The sequence below is a fragment of the Bombina bombina genome, chromosome 4, assembly GCF_027579735.1.
Source record: "Bombina bombina isolate aBomBom1 chromosome 4, aBomBom1.pri, whole genome shotgun sequence".
NCBI classification, from domain to species: Eukaryota; Metazoa; Chordata; class Amphibia; order Anura; family Bombinatoridae; genus Bombina; species Bombina bombina.
This window is the reverse complement of record NC_069502.1, coordinates 524,366,762-524,386,964: the sequence shown is the minus strand read 5'-3', so window position 1 is coordinate 524,386,964 and position 20,203 is coordinate 524,366,762. Positions and strand designations below refer to the sequence as shown.

General features: G+C 39.7%; 1 protein-coding gene across 1 annotated transcript in view; it reads right to left on the bottom strand.

The window, feature by feature from the left end:
* CD109 (CD109 molecule) overlaps window positions 1-20,203 on the bottom strand; it is a 401,861-nt gene that overhangs the window by 232,528 nt on the left and 149,130 nt on the right. Inside the window, 2 exon segments of the mRNA XM_053710442.1 lie at window positions 6,326-6,397; window positions 12,613-12,765. Coding sequence (XP_053566417.1) covers window positions 6,326-6,397; window positions 12,613-12,765 — 225 coding nt within the window.

Genomic DNA, 20,203 nt, shown 5'->3' with positions numbered 1-20,203 from the left:
CCATTGGTAGTTTATTGTAGTCTAGAGTTCGTTTTTATTTTGGGGGGGCTTTTTTCTTTTGATAGGGCTATTAGATTAGGTGTAATTTGTTTTCATTTTTGATACTGTGTTTTTTTTTTTAAACTTGGTGTTTGTTTGTTTTTGTAACTTAGTAATTTTTAATAGTATATTTAAATAATTTGAGCAGGGTTAGGGTTTTTTAATATGTAATATAGTTAATTTAATTGCTAGTGTATGTAATTGTAGTATAATAGTTAGGGTAGGTTAATTAATATCAGCACACCTTTTGAGCACACCTGAAGATCTCTGATGAAGCGCATTGAGCATGCACGAAATGCGTCAGTCTGCACTACCTAACCTTGTACACAGTTTAGTGCACCACCTGTATCCCTTGAATAAAACCATTTGGGCTATTGTTCCTGATGGCCCTCGTTTTCTGTTGCTTTAGGTTAATTAATAGTTTAATATAGTTTATTTTAATTCTAAAGGTAAGTTTTAATTTATTATAAGATAGGGATGTGGTAATTTTAATGTAAAGTTAGCGGGTTAATAGCTTAATTTAATTTATGGAGATGTGGGGGGCTGGTGGTTTAGGATTTAATAGGTTTAGTTAATGGTAGTGATGTGGGAGGCCAGGGGTTTAGGGGTTAATACATTTATTTAGTGGAGGCGGGGTCTGAGAGCGGCTGCATAGGGGTTAAAATCTTTATTAAAGTTGCGGTGGGGTCCGGGAGCGACGGGATAGGGGTTAAACATTTTAGTATAGTGGCGGCGATTAGTGACAGGATATAAATAAAGTTGGGAAAAAGCCGAATAGCAGCGAGATCGATGACTGTTAGTTAAAAACAGTCCGATGCTCATCGCCCCGTACTTGGTGCGCGTCTTTTTGCTGGCTTTTTTATAAATATGGAGAGCATATTCAGGTCTGTGGCCTTGATGTTAGGCGATGTTAGGTGAGCGTATTAGTGCCGGCGAATGCAGCATAGTTGAGGCTTTGTCTTTTCAATTTGTGAATGTGCATTGCTTCTGTCAAAGAGTGCAACAATACTTTAGGTCCAAGATGTTGGTGCCCAATATGAAGATTTGGCGCCTGACCAACCAGGGTTTAAAGAAGAGAACAGCTTTAAAGATAGCTGTAGGCACAGTAGGGAAACAAATATCATGGTGAGAAATAACCTTGTTTGCTGTGTTTTAGATTACGAGTCTTGCGTTAGACTTAAAAAGCAGCATTGCTTTTTTTCAGCGATTTTCGCATACCGCAAATCCCCTTACGTCAATTGCGTATCCTATCTTTTTAATGGGATTTTCCTAATGCCGGTATTACGATTGCTTGAAAAAGTGAGCGGTAGACCCTCTCCTGTCCAGACTCCTAACGCATTTAAAAGTCAGTAGTTAAGAGTTTTATGGGCTAACGCCGTAACATAAAACTCTTAACTAAATTGCTACAAAGTACACTAACACCCATAAACTACCTATTAACCCCTAAACCGAGCCCCCCCCCCACATCGCAAACACTTAACTAAAATGTTTAACCCCTAATCTGCTGACCGGACATCGCCTCCACTGTAATAAATATATTAACCCCTAAATCGGAATTCGAGGGACGCCATCTTGGATGACGTCCCTTAAAGGAACCGTCCTTCATCGGGAAGTCGTCGGAAGAAGAAGATGGGTCTGCGGTGGAGGTCTTCAAGATGGAGCCGGTCGTCATTGGATGAAGATAGAAGATACCGCTTGGAAGAAGATGGTTGCCGGTCCGGATCTACTCTTCTTCCCGGATAGGATGAAGACTTTGGAGCCTCTTCTGGACTTCTTCAGCCATCGCTTGATAGAAGACTTCAGCCGGATGATGGATGTCTAGCCCCCGCTTGGGCTTGGATGAAGATTTCGGAGCCTGGAACGATCGGTGATACCTGGCATGGTGAAGACAAGGTAGGAAGATCTTCAGGGGCTTAGTGCTAGGTTTATTTAAGGGGGGTTTGGGTTAGATTAGGGGTATGTGGGTGGTGGGTTGTAATGTTGGGGGGGTATTGTATGTTTTTTTTACAGGCAAAAGAGCTGAATTCTTTGGGGCATGCCCCGCAAAGGGCCCTTTTAAGGGCTGGTAAGGTAAAAGAGCTTTGAACTTTTGTAATTTAGAATAGGGTAGGGCATTTTTTTATTTTGGGGGTCTTTGTTATTTTATTAGGGGGCTTAGAGTAGGTGTAATTAGTTTAAAATTGTTGTATTTTTTTCTAATGTTTGTAAATATTTTTTTATTTTTTGTAACTTAGTTCTTTTTTATTTTTTGTACTTTAGTTAGTTTATTTAATTGTATTTATTTGTAGGAATTGTATTTAATTTATTTATTGATAGTGTAGTGTTAGGTTTAATTGTAGATAATTGTAGGTAGTTTATTTAATTAATTTATTGATAGTGTAGTGTTAGGTTTAATTGTAACTTAGGTTAGGATTTATTTTACAGGTAATTTTGTAATTATTTTAAACTAGGTAGCTATTAAATAGTTATTAACTATTTAATAGCTATTGTACCTGGTTAAAATAATTACAAAGTTGCCTGTAAAATAAATATTAATCCTAAAATAGCTAAGATATAATTATAATTTATATTGTAGCTATATTAGGATTTATTTTACAGGTAAGTATTTAGATTTAAATAGGAATAATTTATTTAATAAGACTTAATTTATTTCGTTAGATAAAAATTATATTTAATTTAGGGGTGTGTTAGTGTTAGGGTTAGAATTAGTTTAAGGGGTTAAACAATTTATTAGAGTAGCGGTGAGCTCCGATCGGCAGATTAGGGGTTAATTATTGTAGGTAGCTGGCGGCGACATTGTGGGGGGCAGATTAGAGGTTAATAAATATAATATAGGGGTCGGCGGTGTTAGGGGCAGCAGATTACATAGGGATAACGTAGTTGGCAGCAGTGTACGGAGCGGCAGATTAAGGGTTAAAAAATTTAAATATAGTGGCGGCGATGTGGGGGGACCTCGGTTTAGGGGTACATAGGTAGTTTATGGGTGTTAGTGTACTTTAGAGCACAGTAGTTAAGAGCTTTATAAACCGGCGTTAGCCCAGAAAGCTCTTAACTACTGACTTTTTTCTGCGGCTGGAGTTTTGTCGTTAGATTTCTAACGCTCACTTCAGCCACGACTCTAAATACCAGCGTTAGAAAGATCCCATTGAAAAGATAGGATACGCAATTGACGTAAGGGGGTCGCGGCTGGAAAGTGAGCGTTAGACCCTTTAATGACTGGCTCCAAATACCAGAGGGCGGTAAAAACCAGCGTTAGGAGCCTCTAACGCTGGTTTTGACGGCTACCGCCCAACTCTAAATCTAGGCCTTAGTAAGGCTGTAGCCATGTAGGGGACAGTTCTTCCATGTCCATATATGTTGAGCCGATTGTCAGATCTTCTGCCATAGCGGGGATGGGACAATGTCATCTTCTGCAACACACTACATGCTCCTGCACCATCTCCCCTTTAAGATGAGAGCTTCCAGACTTATAAGGGCAAGTGAGCTTGACTGCTTATCATAGAAATGTCCAGGAACTGTCCTTAGAGCTCTACTCTCTGCTAGAAGATTTGATGCAATAATTCCCTGAGGGCTGTGCTGTCGTTTGGTAATGGAGATCTTCCGGCGGTGTCTGAGCTATCCGCCCGGTCACATCTATCTCTACCAAATCAGAGCCTTCTTGTTTAGATTCCTGTTTCAAATTTAATTGTACTGGTGGACACTGCCCACAATGCAATGGCTTCACCACCGATTCAAACAGGGTACATAGGTCTCTCTCCAATGCTACAAAGCAATCTTGTAACAGCTGCATCACTGTCGTCTCCCACAAACTTAGGCAATCCATATTAGTAGCGAAGCAACTTTAAGTCAGCTTGAGCCGTCCCCACAGAAAAAGCGTAATCAATTAAGAGCTACAAGTGAATTATAGCTTAAAGATTTGGCAGTCCACCTGCGACTGCGAAAGAAATAGCGATCTTGTTTGAATTTTGAGGTATCAAAGCGTCTCTATGCACTGTTAGTGCCGTTCTTCAGCGCAAATGGCTGGTAAATCTGACTTGCAAATCAGGAAAGTGGTGGGGTAGATGAAGGTCTAGGTCTTTGTCAGGCCTCCGCTGCGTACCTTCTCTATTGCAGTGTGCTGGGCTGTATTTTCAGATAAAAGGTGCTCAAAGTAGCTCCACAGATGTAGATGTACATCATATCATTAGATACAACGCCCCCCATGTTAGGTTTTTTTAAGGGGGGATTGGCTTGGTTTTAGAGTAGGATTTGGTGTGTGGGTGGTGGGTTTTAATGTTGGGGGGGTATTGTATTTTTTTTTTACAGGTAAAAGAGCTGAATACTTTGGGGCAATGCCCTGCAAAAGGCCCTTTCAAGGGCTATTTGTAATTTAGTATAGGGTAGGGAATTTTATTATTTTGGGGGGCTTTTTTATTTTATTAGGGGGATTAGATTAGGTGTAATTAGTTTAAAAAACTTGTAATTCTTTTTTTTTTATTTTCTGTAATTTAGTGTTTTTTTGTACTTTAGTTTATTTTATTTAATTGTAGTTAATTGTAGGTAATTTATGTAATTAATTTAATGATAGTGTAGTGTTAGGTGAAATTGTAACTTAGGTTAGGATTTATTTTACAGGTACATTTGTACTTATTTTAACTAGGAAGTTATTATATAGGTAATAACTATTTAATGCCTGTAAAATAAATATAAATCCTAAGATAGCTACAATGTAACTATTAGTTATATTGTAGCTAGATTAGGGTTTATTTTATTGGTACATATTTAGTTTTAAATAGGAATTATTTAGTTAATTGTAGTAATTTTATTTAGATTTATTGTAACAATATTTAAGTTAGGGGGGGTTAGGGTTAGGGTTAGACTTAGTTTAGGGGTTAATACATTTAATATAGTTGCAGCGACGTTGGGGGCGACAGATTAGGGGTTAATAATTGTAGGTAGGTTGCGGCGACATTGGGGGGGGCAGATTAGAGGTTAATAAATAAAATTTAGGGGTCAGCGATGTTGGGGGCATCAGATTAGGGGTTCATAAGTATATGTAGGTGGCGACAATGTCGAGGGCGGCAGATTAGGGGGTTAATAAGTGTAAGATTAGGGGTGTTTAGACTCGGGGTTCATGTTAGGGTGTTAGGTGCAGACTGTTAGGTGCAGACATAACTTTTATTTCCCCATATGAAACAATGGGGCTGCGTTAGGAGCTGAACGCTGATTTTTTGCAGGTGTTAGGTTTTTTTTCAGCCAGCTCAGCCCCATTGTTTCCTATGGGAAATCGTGCACGAGCACGTTAGCCAGCTCACCGATACCGTAAGCAGCACTGGTATTACAGTGAATGTGAGCTAAATTTTGCTCACCTTTTCTGAGGCTAACGCCGGCTTGAAGAAACCTGTAATACCAGCGTTGCCTTAAGGTGAGCGGTGAGAAAAAAAGGCTTGTTAGCCCCGAACACCATTACCGACAAAAACTTGTAATCTAGGTGATAGATTTATACATGTAACTGTTTTTTTTAAAGGGACATGAAAACCCCAACTTTTTTATTTTCATGATTCAGATAGAGAATATAATTTTAAAAATGTTTCCAATATATTTCTATTATGAAATTTGTTTAGTTCTCATGTAATTCTTTGTTGAAGAGATAACTAGATGGGTACCGTGCACATGTCTGCAGCGATACATGACAGGAAATAGTGATGCTATCTAGCGCTCTTGCTAAAGTATAAAATTGTTTGAAAACTGCAGCAGACACTTGCACACTCCTGAACGTATCTTCCTGCATTTCAACCAAAGAATAAACAAGAAAATAAAGTGAATTTGATAATAGAAGTACATGGAAAGTTGTTTAAAATTGTATGTTCTATCTGAATCATGAAAAACATAGGTTTTATATCCCTTTAATGTTATTTTATTCAGTCTATGGAAATATACAGAATTTATCAAAATAATGGCACTAAAATCTTAGCTATATAACTTATTTTCTTATTCTTATGTTTCTTTTTTTTACTTGCAGTTTGAGATTTGTTGAAATTACAGAGTACAATGTGTACACTTAGTTCCGAATCATGATTACAAGATTCCATGCACCTACAATTACAATTAAATATGTCATCTCATAGACATCTCTGACATTCTTTTCTGTGAGTCCTTTAGGTTTACAGAATAACTGACAGGCTATTTAATAAGTATGGATTACCGTCAGCCGGCTTTTATTTCATAATGTCAACAATGGCTTTGTTTTGTTTTAATGCTCATTATATAACAAAAAGATAAAACTATAGAAATCTAGAAATTATACCTCAAACACTTGAGCAGGACTTATGATCTGTCTCATGTAAGTCTTGCTATGATCACTGAGTTCCTCTGCCACCTAAAACAAAATGTGAACAATAACATATATATTGTACGTTTGTATTTATATATTGACAACATACATATTGTTAAAATTTTACATGATGGTATTGGACAAAGCATTGCAACAGGGTGACATGTAAACTGGATGTATTAAAAAAAAGCAATATAAAAGTATGCTTTTCCACAAACAATGAAAAAGAAATTGTAAATAAACGGAAAGCATGAATGTGATGAGTGGACCTTACTTGTAGTGCATCCACTAGTGGTTTTTTTCTGATGTTGGGAGAACAAGCATTTGCATGCCTTTTACTAAAAATTGCAAGACCTCTAAGTACAGGCTATGCCACACACATGCATACAAACACGTGTATACACACAAACACTCTGGGCTAGACTATAAGTGGAGTGCAATTGTTTGTACAATGTGTGTAATTTTGTACAAGTAGATGGCTACAAAATTTAACCAAAAGTATCTTAATATGGCTAAAATGTTTTAAGCACCCTATACTTTTAATGGATAGCACATAGTCTTAGTAGCGGGCCCGTTGGCCCTTGTATTACATGGTGTGAGTTCAAAGGGACATTAAAACACTAAGGGGTAAATTTACCAAGCAGCGGATGCTGTATCTACCCCCGTACTTCCCCAGCTCACTGGAAATGTAAGTTAAGAAGCAGCAGTCATAAGACTGCTGCTTCTTAACTCGTCCGCCACCTCTGAGGTGGCGGACAGCAATCAGCCCAATCGGATACGATCGGGTTGATTGACACCCCCTGCTAGCATCCGATTGGCCACGATGAGCAGGGGGCGGTATTGCACAAGCATTTCACACAAAATTGCTTGTGCCAATGATAAATGCAGACAGCATATGCTGCTCTCACCCCAAGAAGGGGAAAGGGCTAAAAGGCAGCACCTTCCACAAGCCACAAAGCCAAAGGCTAAAGGAAGAGGTCAATCCCCAACTCAGAAGCCCTGTTGAAGGTGATTCCCCTAAAAATTAGCCTGCCAACACGCAACCAATGTGCAATAGTAGCAAGTCCATTCACCTGCAAAGCAGTGAATTCAATGGATACTACAGCAAACTGACCAAGAGAAACTGCCTAAGGAGCAAAACAAGCCCAATGAACAATGACACAAACCTGGCCAACCAAGACCAGGTCAAGTAATCTGAGTAAAAGAACATAGCCCAAGTTTCCAGGAACTGGGAAACCCCAAACCCAACCCTGGAGCCCAGAGGTCCAGTAACAACCCCACAACAGGATCCACAAGGGAAAATGCTGAATGAAAACCCAATCACCGGAAGCCCCAGGGAGAACAGATCCGAACCCCCAATTGTTTAGACAAACAATACCAGCAAACTTAACACCCCGTCTGAATAACAACCCATACCACAGGGGATATAATGCACTATCCAGATCAACCCGGATAACGAGAAAAACTTGCAAGTCCCGACCTAAGGAAGAAACCGCCCCTTTCTGAAGTCCAACTCTCCAAAGGAGCAAAGGCGTAAAAAGTTGTACAACGACGCTAGAGCTTCTAGAATCACAAACAGCCTCAGGACAATAAGGCAAGGGGTTACCTCGAGGTCAAAACCACTCGAGCAAAGACTGGTCTCCACATCACCTCCATACAAGCAGATGATCACAGGGAGAAAGGGGCGCAAACCAACCCCCGTTCTGGGAGGAATCCCAAGCAAACCCAAGGAGACCACACCCAGTGTGCCTCAACAGGAAACAAACATCTTCCAGGCCCCTGAAAGGAGACCAAACATGGAGATCACAAAGGAAGACCAAAAAGTCTCAGAAAAACAGCTAGACAATGCACAGTCGATGTGCAATAGCTGCAGCTGGTTACATCTGCAACCTAACCACTGCAAGACTACCCTTCAAACTCCTAGCTGCTGAGGACCAAGTCCAAAGGACAATCCTCAAAAGAATAAAGCCAAACCTGCTCCACTCGGCAGTAAGAAGGCGCTAAGCCCTCCAACTCTCCACCACGTGGGGAGGAACTCTAGGGTCCAACAATACCACCAGAGATAATGACGCAGCAGAAACTCCACTAACCCAGTCATCCAAATTGAAGGCTATAAGGTCTGAGATAATCCTTCCTGCCTTGTAGACCCACAGGTCCTCTAGAATGCTTAGTTGAATGTAAAACAATGATAACATGAGCACTCAGCACCTCGAACGGACCAGCCAATCAGAATGGCGCCACGTGTCTGAACAGCCACAAGACAGAACCGAACCTAACCCACACCTGCACACCGGGTCCTAACCGCGTAATCCTCCCCCCAGAGGGGAAGAATGGAAAACAGACAAACAGAGGACTAAACATGTCCCCAAAAACACTTCAGCAGAAGTAACCAGAGAGTATTGATCCCAGTTTAAGATTTTCGAAGGAAAATAATACACAAATTAAACGACATCCTAATTGGATAAAAAGAAAATATAAGGCAACCCGTAGGTTAACTGCAGGACCAGCCAAATGGAGTCCTAATCTTCCAAAAAAACTGGGAAGGATCTCAAAAAAGAACAGTCAGGAGATTACGTCATCCCCACATGTCTAATGAGGTGCACCATTCGAAGCAGACTGAAAATTCCCATATCCGAGAAGGATAGGATCATTTAGTAACTGAAAAACATGTCTGAGTAAGACGCGAAGGCGCGCCACTCTGTAACGAAAGGCACAACACTCAGGGACAGTTACACCCGCAGGGAACTGTACAGGCCCTCCCCAAGGCGGTAGACCTGGAAACAATAGGGCACGAGCAAAATCACGCATAAACGCCTTGACTCTGCAGACGAATAATCGGCAAGAATATGTGGAAGTGAAAACATGCTGCAACCTCCGGGGGGAACAAGCCACCCCGTGTGGAGGAATAATCAAAATCTGGTTACCCGCATGTGTAGAAGTATGGAGCGGTAGGGAACTTGCCTCTTGGAGGACAGGAGCCCCCAAAGGTGGATGGATCAGCTGACCCTTGATTCCCAGAGCACAAGGAACCAGGCACTCTAATACGGCATACCGAACATAACATGATTGACATGTATCAGTGAGGCCAATCCGGATTCTTCCCCAGATGAAGAATCTGAATCTGAAATTAGAATAGTCTCAGTATCAAAATCCCTCTGTAACTGAGTCGGAAATTAGAATAGTCTCAGCATCAGAATCCTCCATAACTGGATAGAGAATATGCCAATATGGACTATTTTAAGACAAAACAAAATGGCACCTGACACCCACAATGGCTGGGTCACTCACCACCTCCTATGAACCAGACCCCCTCAAACTAGAATTTCTCCATCACCACACGGTCAGGAATGTGGAAATGGAGGACGGAACGTATTCACGCCCAGCCAGAACGCAAACCGTATAGTCCAAAAAACTGCGCCCAACCATAAGTTTGCGTCACTTCCAAAGGAAGTGACACATAAGCAGATTGAATCACATAACAAACATGATTAACCCCCCCTGTTCAATAACCCCCCTCAGGAGATATTAACCCTTGATTCCAAGATACTAAAGGAGACTAACTGAGACCCTTATGTTAAGTTAGTCCCACAAGGTGGTAGCCTCTCGGGAAAACGAAAACATTAGTACTGTACATTCACGAAGAAAGAAAATGAAACGATCTTACCGGAATCTACACCCTGGAACAGGAACACGGCCCTTCAAGTGTGACGGATAGTAGCATCGCCTCCGCATTGACTTGAGAGAAGAAAGCAGGCATTGGAGCAAAGTTTGACCAACGCCGATTGCTTGAGAAGCTGTTAAAAAGAGTCAGGATGGTTTTGCAGAAAGACTCTTCCTGCATCTCCGGACTCTAACTTTCATCCAAGCCCTCACTGAGAGACTGACAGGATTACTTAAAACTCCTGTCCCATGTCAAAGAGTACTACCCTCCATAAGAGACAATTAAATTCTGACACTTCTCTGCCAACCTCCTGGGACGAAAGGCGAAAGAATGACTGGGGATGAGTGGAGTGGGAGGAGTATTTAAGTCTTTGGCTGGGGTGTCTTTGCCTCCTCCTGGTGGCCAGGTTCTTAATTCCCAAAAGTAATGAATGCAGCTGTGGACTCTTTCCATTTAAGGAGAAAATATAATTTGTATATGCTGCTAGTAACATATTACATGAGAAATAAAATCTATTAACAATAACATTTAAACATAATGATGCAACTATTATACAGAAAAAATGAAAATGTGTATTCTGCACTGGACATGTCTGCCACATTTTATGCATTACTATAAACTTTTAAAAAATTAAAACAAAAAATCATAAGCAAACATGCTCAATATACCCATCATCCCTATATACAAATAGCATTCAGATTGTTTAACACTTATAAGGATGGTTTCAGAAGATAAAAGTTAATTTTACACATGTAAATTATTATTGTCCTCACACACTCTAAAAGGTGAATCAATCAAAACACATGTAATGCTATCTTTAGAGGTGCCAAATGGCCATTGTAATTCATATGAACATTTGTTCATGTTGGGGATACATTTCGGATTGTTATTACTGGAAAAACACACTGACAAGCCGGAAGCAGTTATCAGAAAGATAATGGACCGGCCCCATAAATAGATAGATATATTATATAATTCTCTCCATTGGTTGCCCCAGCCTCAGGGCTGGCTCAAGACATTGTGCTGCCTGGGTCCGAGATCAAAATGACGCCCCCCACCCCCACACACACACACACTTCTACCTATCTAACTCCATCCATAACACTGCAATTAAATTTGAATGCCATTTTAATTAAAACTTGAATGCCACAATGACTATACTATGCACACACAAACACACACATATATATATATATATATATATATATATATATATAATATATATATAAATAATAGTTTAATGACCTTTATCTCCACATTATCATAAATACACAGCTTTGCAGTTTGACTACCTTTTATTTGATTAACTGTTCACATATACATTTTATGTACCTGCCTCCACCCAAACAGCATAACACTGTCACAGCAGAGACCAGACATCACCCTTTACTAGTCCCTGCCTCAGGCTGCATATTCTGTCACATGCTAGCCTGGCTGTCAGACAAAATAACAGGAGAAACTTCAGACCAGCATGTCACATGATCAGAGCAGCAGCAAACATTTCTAGTAGTGTTTGCTACTGATCTGAATCATGTGACATGCCGGTCTGAAGTTCCTCCTGTTATTTTGTTATATTCATTGATTCATGACATCAGCAAATGCAAAATCATTTGAAAACTGGTGCTTAGGGGAAAATTTACCTACCTTCCATTCCCCAGTCTTCCTATCTCCACTGGGCTAATGGGCTTGGACCTCAGTTCCCTGCACACCCAGCCTAGAGGGGAATAAACGTGCTGCCTGCTGCTGCTTCTGCTTGCTTCCCTCCCGAGTCAGCTGCCCTGCCCCATAGAAAAGTTTAGGCAGCTGAGTGATCCACACTTTGTTATTGGGCGGGGACTCAGGAGGGAAGCAGCAGCACTGAGCAGAAAATCTGTATGGGAAGTGACTGTGTGTGTCGCTCCTGACCCGCTGCTGTCAGTCCCACCCACTAACCCGGAGTGACCCCACAGAGATAGTCAATCTCATAGTGTTTCATTGACCAAGGTAGGTTAGGAGCGGCTGTGCCGCTTGTCAATATTAAACGGATTCCCCAGAGAGCTGAGAAGACGGTCCACAGGAGCGGCAGACAGGAGCTGCAGTCTGACTATAAATGTGATAGTCACTGACTGAAGTGCCGCCCCCTGTCATGTGGCCGCCTGGGTCCATGGGGACCCTGTTGGTCCCATTGTTAAGCCGGCCCTGCCCAGCCTTGGTATTAAAATAGGTTATGAAGTTTTGTCCAAACAAACCATACAACAAACTAACTTGTCCACTTCCACAAAGAAACCACAATAGCAATATTATATACAGTAAAAACAGGCTCTGTAGTAACTTGAAACATAAACAGATTATTTATTGTTAGAAAACTGACACCAAATTAATTACTAGAGTTGAAACTGAGAGATAAGACTGCAATTTAGTATGTTTAAGGCCTAACTTTAATGTTTACAGTCTTAATTGCAAAACATCATCTGTTTTATATCTGATATAACAAATTGCATACAAAGTATGTCATTAAAAAAGCTTCCTTTTAAGAAACAAAATATATTTATAAATCTGACCTGGAATATTCACAAAATTATAATTTATGTTTGCCTAAGGAAAGCAGATGTTTACTTACACGCTTTGATGTGATATCCATCCGATCTCCAAGAAGCTTTACACTTTTATCCACAACTGACAGTGCAACTATTGAGTTGGGCTCAGTCACATTAACAGTGAGAGAAACTTTTTTAAATGGTCTTGCCTGTGTCGTATTCCATAACAGAACAATCTAGAATGAAATATAACAATAAAACCCTTATCAGTTATGTAGTTTTATGTAGAAATATAATAATTATCTAGTTCACTGAATTATTTATATATAAAAAACACACAAACACATCACTAAATCAAAGTCTTTTTCTGCACATTAAATCAAATGAGAGCTTATATATATATATATATATATATATATATATATATATATATATATCTTATATATATGTGTGTGTGTGTGTATATTGTGTATATGTGTATGCATTTATATTTGTTTAACATGTTAGTAAACACAGTTGTTTTTTTATTTAATTAAAATTCAAACCATACATATGTACATACAATTAATACAATCAATGTAATGTTTTTGGGTGATTTATCATTGCAATTATTTGTTTAAATTGTAAAAATGTTATTTGCACTGCTTTTTAAATATATAAAATTATTTATCCTGGTTAAAATAATTACTTGTTTGAAAGTACCAAAGTCACTGCTGAATCCAGAGATTTCTACTTCCCTTATACACAGTGATCCTGTCAGTTACTATTGTCTAAGTTACAAGCATAACTGTAACCAATCCAGATCTAATCCAGTTTTAATATTTGTGCATTTGGAAGGCTGTAGAAAGTGCATAAGGCAGTGGTTCCTTTGCCTCTTTCAAATCAACAAATTATTATTATTATTATACTTTATTTATAAAGCGCCAACGTATTCTGCAGCGCTGTCCATGGGTACAATTCATTTAAATAAAACAATGATATAAAACTTGTAAGAGACAAGACAAAATTTTACAAACACATACAGGAGGAATTAAGGGCCCTATTCCTGTGGGAATTTATAATCTAGAAGGGTAGGAGGTTGAGAAACAGGAGGCGAGGACTGCAAGATTGAGAAAGATGTTAATACAGAGTTAGATGAGGGAAATATTAGGTAAGTGGAATTAATTTATTACTGAGTTAGGTGGTAGGCTTCTCTGAACAAAAAAGTATTCAGGGAGCATTTAAAAGAAGAAAGATTAGGGGAATGCCTGACAGGATGAGGAAGAGTGTTCCAGAGGGTAGGTGATGCACGACAGAAGTCCTGCAGTCTAGCATGGGAAGAGGTGATAGTTGAAAATGCAAGGAGCAGGTGATTATTGGATCTTAGTGGGTGGGCTGGAGTATACTTGTTGATTAGAGAGGAAAAGTAGTGGGGAGTGGCATTGGTGAGAGCTTTGTATGTAAGGGTGAGCATTTTAAATTTAATTCTGCTGTGAATAAGGAGCCAATAAAGGGACTCGCAGAGAGGTGCAGCAGATACAGAGTGACGGGAAAGGTGGATTAACCTGGCAGAGGCATTTAGGATGGATTGAAGGGGGAGAGGTGGGAAAGAGGACAGCCAGTAAGTAGGTTATTGCAGTAGTCATGTCGGAAAATAATAAGGGAGTGGATTATTTGCTTTGTGGTGTTAGCGCTCAGAAAAGGGCAAATCTTGGAAATATTGCATAGGTGGTTGGGGCAGGATAAAGAAAGAGATTGGATGTGGGGGATAAAGGGTAGATTTTAGTCAAGTGTAACTCCGAGGCAGCAGACTTGGGGCGATGGGGAGATGCTGATGCTGTCCACAGGGATAGCAAAGTCAGAAGTCGGCGTAGAGCTTGAGGGGGGATTAGAAGGAGCTCAGTCTTGGACATGTTAATCTTTAGGTGGTGAGAGGCCATTCAGGAAGAGATACCAGATAAGCAGTTGCTGACATGAGAAAGGACAGAGGGAGAGAGAGTGGGGGTGGAAAAATAGATCTGGGTGTCATCAGCATAGAGGTGATATTTGAAGCCATAATTGTTGATAAGTTTACCCAGTGAAGAAGTATAAATGGAGAAGAATAGATAGAGGACCCAGTACAGATCCTTGAGGTACTTCAACAGACACAGGCATTGGAGAGGAGGAGTCACCAGCAAATGACACAGACAAATACCGTGAGATAGATAAGAGTGAATCCAAGAAAGAGCAGTGTCACAGAGGCCAAAAGTTCTAAGGGTCTGTAGGAGGAGGGGGTTGTCAACTCGGTCAAAGGCAGCTGAGAGGTCAAGTAAGATAAGTATGGAGTAGTAGCCATTACTTTTAGCAGAAAGAAGATTGTTAGTAACCTTGGTAAGGGCAGTCTCAGCTGAGTGTTTAGGGCGGAATCCAGATTGCAGGGGGTCAAGCAAGGAGTTTGTGGACAGGAAGTGGGTTAGGTGATAGTAAAGTAGTTTTTCAAGGAGTTTTGATGTTAGTGGAAGCAGTGATATGGGGCGGTAGCTTTCAGGAGAAGTAGGGTCAAGGGAGGGTTTTTTGAGTATGGGAGTGATTTTTGCATGTTTGAAAGAAGATGGGAATGAACCGATAGAGAGAGGTAGGTTGGAGATGTGAGTAAGAGCAGGAGTGAGGGTGGAAGACAGGGAAGGTATTAGATGGGAAGGGATAGGGTCGAGCGGGCAGGTAGTGAGGCATAAGGAAGATAGTAACAAAGAAACTTCATTCTCAGTGGCTGGATGGAAAATGCAGAGAGTGGCAGAGGGAGTAACTGGGCCTGTTGTTGGAAGATGTCAGGTTGGTGTTGGGATGTTGTTCCGGATAGTATGTGTTTTGTTTAAAAAATAGTCTGCCAGGTATTGAGTACTAAAGACAAATGGGGTGGGTGGAGCAGGTGGGTAGAGGAGAGAGTTAATGTTGGAGAAGTAATTTATGGTTTGAGGAAAGAGTAGATATGAGAGAAGAGAAGTAGGTTTGCTTGGCTAAATGAAAAAGTGCAAAAATGCAAAAGTGTATGAACGACGAATAAACTTATAGTGGATGAAATCAGGATCAGAATGATTCTTTCTCAAGGCACTCTCAGCAGTATGGGAGCATCTTTGCAAATAGAGTGTTTGCTGATAGTGCCAGGGCTGTAACTGACAGCGTGATGTTTTGCGCAGTTGGGGAAGGGCAAGTGTGTCTAGTGCAGAGGAGAGAGTTTTGTTATTGTCAGGCTTACCACTGCAGGGCATATTGTTGTGTCTGTTCCTTTAAATTAACACTCTTTTAATATAGCATTGCCTATAAATCCCCTGACTTACTAATCTGCAATGCTTGTTATGACCGTCTGCCACCCACTGGTAGCTAAACGGTACTATCCTGAGCCCACGCCTGTTCCTGTTTGTTGCTGCAAACCAGCCTGCACAATTCTTCTGGCTCCTAGTTCCGGATCTACATTGGATCACTCCGCGGTGATGTCACACGCCGACCACAGAGTTACCGGAGCTCTGATCAAGCCCGCAATACCGGATCTGCTAATTCCCTCAGTGGCGCTTCCTATACCGGATCTCTCAGACCTCTCATAGGGGATTTACTTCCAACTCAGGTACTTAAGGCTACAGTAATTTTAAGTTGTCCTTATTCTTGCCGCTAATCCTAAAGCCCCTGTATCTAGAGTATAGTACAAACAAACTTGTCAGTTCTCTCTAAACTGTGTATATTACTCATATATACCTAATTCTACTTCTATGTTGTACAACAGTAATCTGATCATTGTTATGTTTTAAGGTATTTATTTACCAAGGCTTTTTATTTTTATTTTGTTTTTTATGGAATACATTGTGAGATACACTGCTACAGAATTCCAGTGTTAATAAGTAGCACATGTGGTAGCAAAAGTGTCTGCTCACTTTTTTCCCTGACATTAACCTTGCTTACTGTTTTATCTGCTGCTTGACACTATCACTGTTGATAGACATGTCATACAGCAGTAATTCATCCTGCTACAACTACTCAAATTTTAAGTACATAGTTAAAAGTCTCAGCAGCTGTGGTTCTCAAAACTCATTGTATGATTCTTATCACTTAGCTATCGTATCAGAGTCTGACAGAATAACAAGCCTATTTTACAAAATGGACCCAGCTGAGATGACTACACGTATGCAGACTTTAAACCAAAGAGTTGATTTACTAACAGAGGGCTTAACCACACTCAAGGCAGAAAATAGTGCCCTTAAGGCTTACATCAAAGAATACATAGAACCTAAGTTGCATGCATCAGAACCACAAATAAGTCTCACTGAGAAATTTTCTGGCGACAGATCTCAATATATAGAGATTTTAAAAACGCCTACCTTCTGCTTTTTACACTTAAGCCACAAACCTACCCAAACGATAGGTCACGTGTGCTGACTATCATTTCTTTCCTGAGAGGTGAGCCCCGTACCTGGGCCAATACTTTTTTTGAGACTAACGACACTATATTGAACTCACTTGATGCCTTTCTAACGGCTATGGGTCAGTTATACGAAGATCCATTCAAACAACAAACCGCTGAGACAGCTCTTAGGGCACTGAAACAAAAGAAAAGAATTGTGGAAGAGTACATCTCTGACTTTAAAAGATGGGCAAAAGATTCCCAGTGGAATGATGTATCTCTTAAAAACCAATTTAGAATTGGCCTATCCAACCCTATTAAAGATAAGCTGTCTCGCATAGACCTACCTACCACCTTAGAAGGACTTATGAATCTCACTATTACAATAGACAGACGCCTCAGAGAACGTATGCATGAGAGGTCTTATCAGGAGACACATTACAAAAAACACTATACTACTCCCACACCTCATGCCTCTAGTAAATCAACAGCTGAACCTATGGATATTGGGTTCCTAAAAGGACCCCTATCTACCCAAGAGAAAAATAGAAGACGTGAGAACAACTTGTGTTTATATTGTGCCTCAGAAGAGCATAACGTGAAAGACTGCCCCTCTTTGCCGAGACAACAAAAGGGTAAGAATACTACAGTTGGAGAAAGTTGTGGAGAGAAGAGGGTTCTGCACAACAAGTATACACTTATAGCACTCTGAAGTCTGAATAAATGAATCACCCTTGGGTGATAGTTAAAATCATAGAAAATCATATGTAAGTACTGGGGTGTTATGGGCAAGATAGAACAAAGAGAATTAAATTAAAAATTAACTTTTATTGAGTTGATTAAAAATTCTCACATACATACAACACACAATTAAAACTACGACTAGAGGGAATTACTATAGACGTGCCCTTCAGATATTATGTGCTATAGATATAGCAAATGGAAATAGTACTTGTGGATTCTGAGGGATAAATTCTATATGTTGTCTGACTTGTGTGCAAGTGTCAGATCACTTAGATATCCACCCAGGAATATTGGGACTATTACCAAGTAAAAACTCTTAATTAATACAGCACTGGGGTGAATGAACTTAAGTTATAACATTGCCTGTAAAATATAAGGCACTTGGATACTAACAAACTGTTAATTATTGGCACACTGGTTAGTGGTGGATGGTGTTATTGGTAAGATGTTGTGCAAAAAATCACCTCTTATTTGATCACAAGATCAGATAGAGAGTTATTCCACTAAAATCAGCATCCCTATGAATAATGTGTAGTTACAAGCACCCGAGAAAAGTTGATTATAAATGGGTTTTATGACACCTCTAATAATCACAAAGGGTGGCTTGTTTATCAAAGGTGATTGGATATGAAGGTACTAAGAAGGGATTTAAATATATTGCAGCGGGAACTCTAATATATTTATATATGGGTGATTGGCCGTTTGTGGCTTGAGTTGATTCGCACAGCGTGTGAATAGAAGGCTGTGTGCTCGATAATTGGAAGTGGTTCTAGTATGGCAAATATATTGCTAGGAGATACATATACATGTGAACATAGTAATTTGTACAGAGATATTTCTTACACTGTATCGGTACTATAAATAGTACTATAAATAGTACCGATACAGTGTAAGAAATATCTCTGTACAAATAACTATGTTCACATGTATATGTATCTCCTAGCAATATATTTGCCATACTAGAACCACTTCCAATTATCAAGCACACAGCCTTCTATTCACACGCTGTGCGAATCAACTCAAGCCACAAACGGCCAATCACCCATATATAAATATATGAGAGTTCCCGCTGCAATATATTTAAATCCCTTCTTAGTACCTTCATATCCAATCACCTTTGATAAACAAGCCACCCTTTGTGATTATTAGAGGTGTCATAAAACCCATTTATAATCAACTTTTCTCGGGTGCTTGTAACTACACATTATTCATAGGGATGCTGATTTTAGTGGAATAACTCTCTATCTGATCTTGTGATCAAATAAGAGGTTGATTTTTGCACAACATCTTACCAATAACACCATCCACCACTAACCGGTGTGCCAATAATTAACAGTTTGTTAGTATCCAAGTGCCTTATATTTTACAGGCAATGTTATAACTTAAGTTCATTCACCCCAGTGCTGTATTAATTAAGAGTTTTTACTTGGTAATAGTCCCAACCCAATATTCCTGGGTGGATATCTAAGTGATCTGACACTTGCACATAAGTCAGACAACATATAGAATTTATCCCTCAGAATCCACAAGTACTATTTCCATTTGCTATATCTATAGCACATAATATCTGAAGGGCACGTCTATAGTAATTCCCTCTAGTCGTAGTTTTAATTGTGTGTTGTATGTATGTGAGAATTTTTAATCAACTCAATAAAAGTTAATTTTTAATTTAATTCTCTTTGTTCTATCTTGCCCATAACACCCCAGTACTTACATATGATTTCTATGATTTTACTATCACCCAAGGGTGATTCATTTATTCAGACTTCAGAGTGCTATAAGTGTATACTTGTTGTGCAGAACCCTCTTCTCTCCACAACTTTCTCCAATTGTAGTTCCCAATATACACAGCACCTATCCTGGAACTTGGGTCAATAATACCCAAGTATCCTAATATTGGATATAAGTCTATAAACATCAAACAAGTATTGCCATTGGTCATTTTCTTTTCTAAGAATACTACAACCCTATCCTGCTGTAATACTTATGACTCCACCACAACCTATTGTAAAATCAATCTTTTATTACAGTGGAATCTCCTACGAGTCAACGTTCCAGCCATTATTGACTCTGGTGCAACAGCCTGTTATATTGATAAGGAATTCACCTATAGTAATAAAATACCACTTGTGCACAAAAAATCTCCTATTCATTTGCGTGGTATAGATGGTAAGATCCTTTCCTCAGGTCCAGTCGAATATCAAACGATACCCCTATTGGTATCCACGACTGAACATCACAGGGAATATATATCTTTCAACGTTATTACTTCACCAGTATCCCCTGTTATTCTGGGTTTAACATGGTTAAGTTTATATAACCCCAAAATATCATGGGAAACACTCTCACTCACCTTTAACTCCAAATACTGCACTACTACATGTATCCCTATTGCTATCCTCCACACTTCCCAGGCAGATACTGAGATCCAAATACCTAGTGAATATAGGGATTTTATGGATTTATTCAATAAGACCGAGTCTGAGAGTTTACCTCCTCATAGGAAGTATGACTGCCCTATAGAGATAATACCTGGTGCAGATATTCCCTGTGGGCACATCTTTCCTCTCTCTAAAACA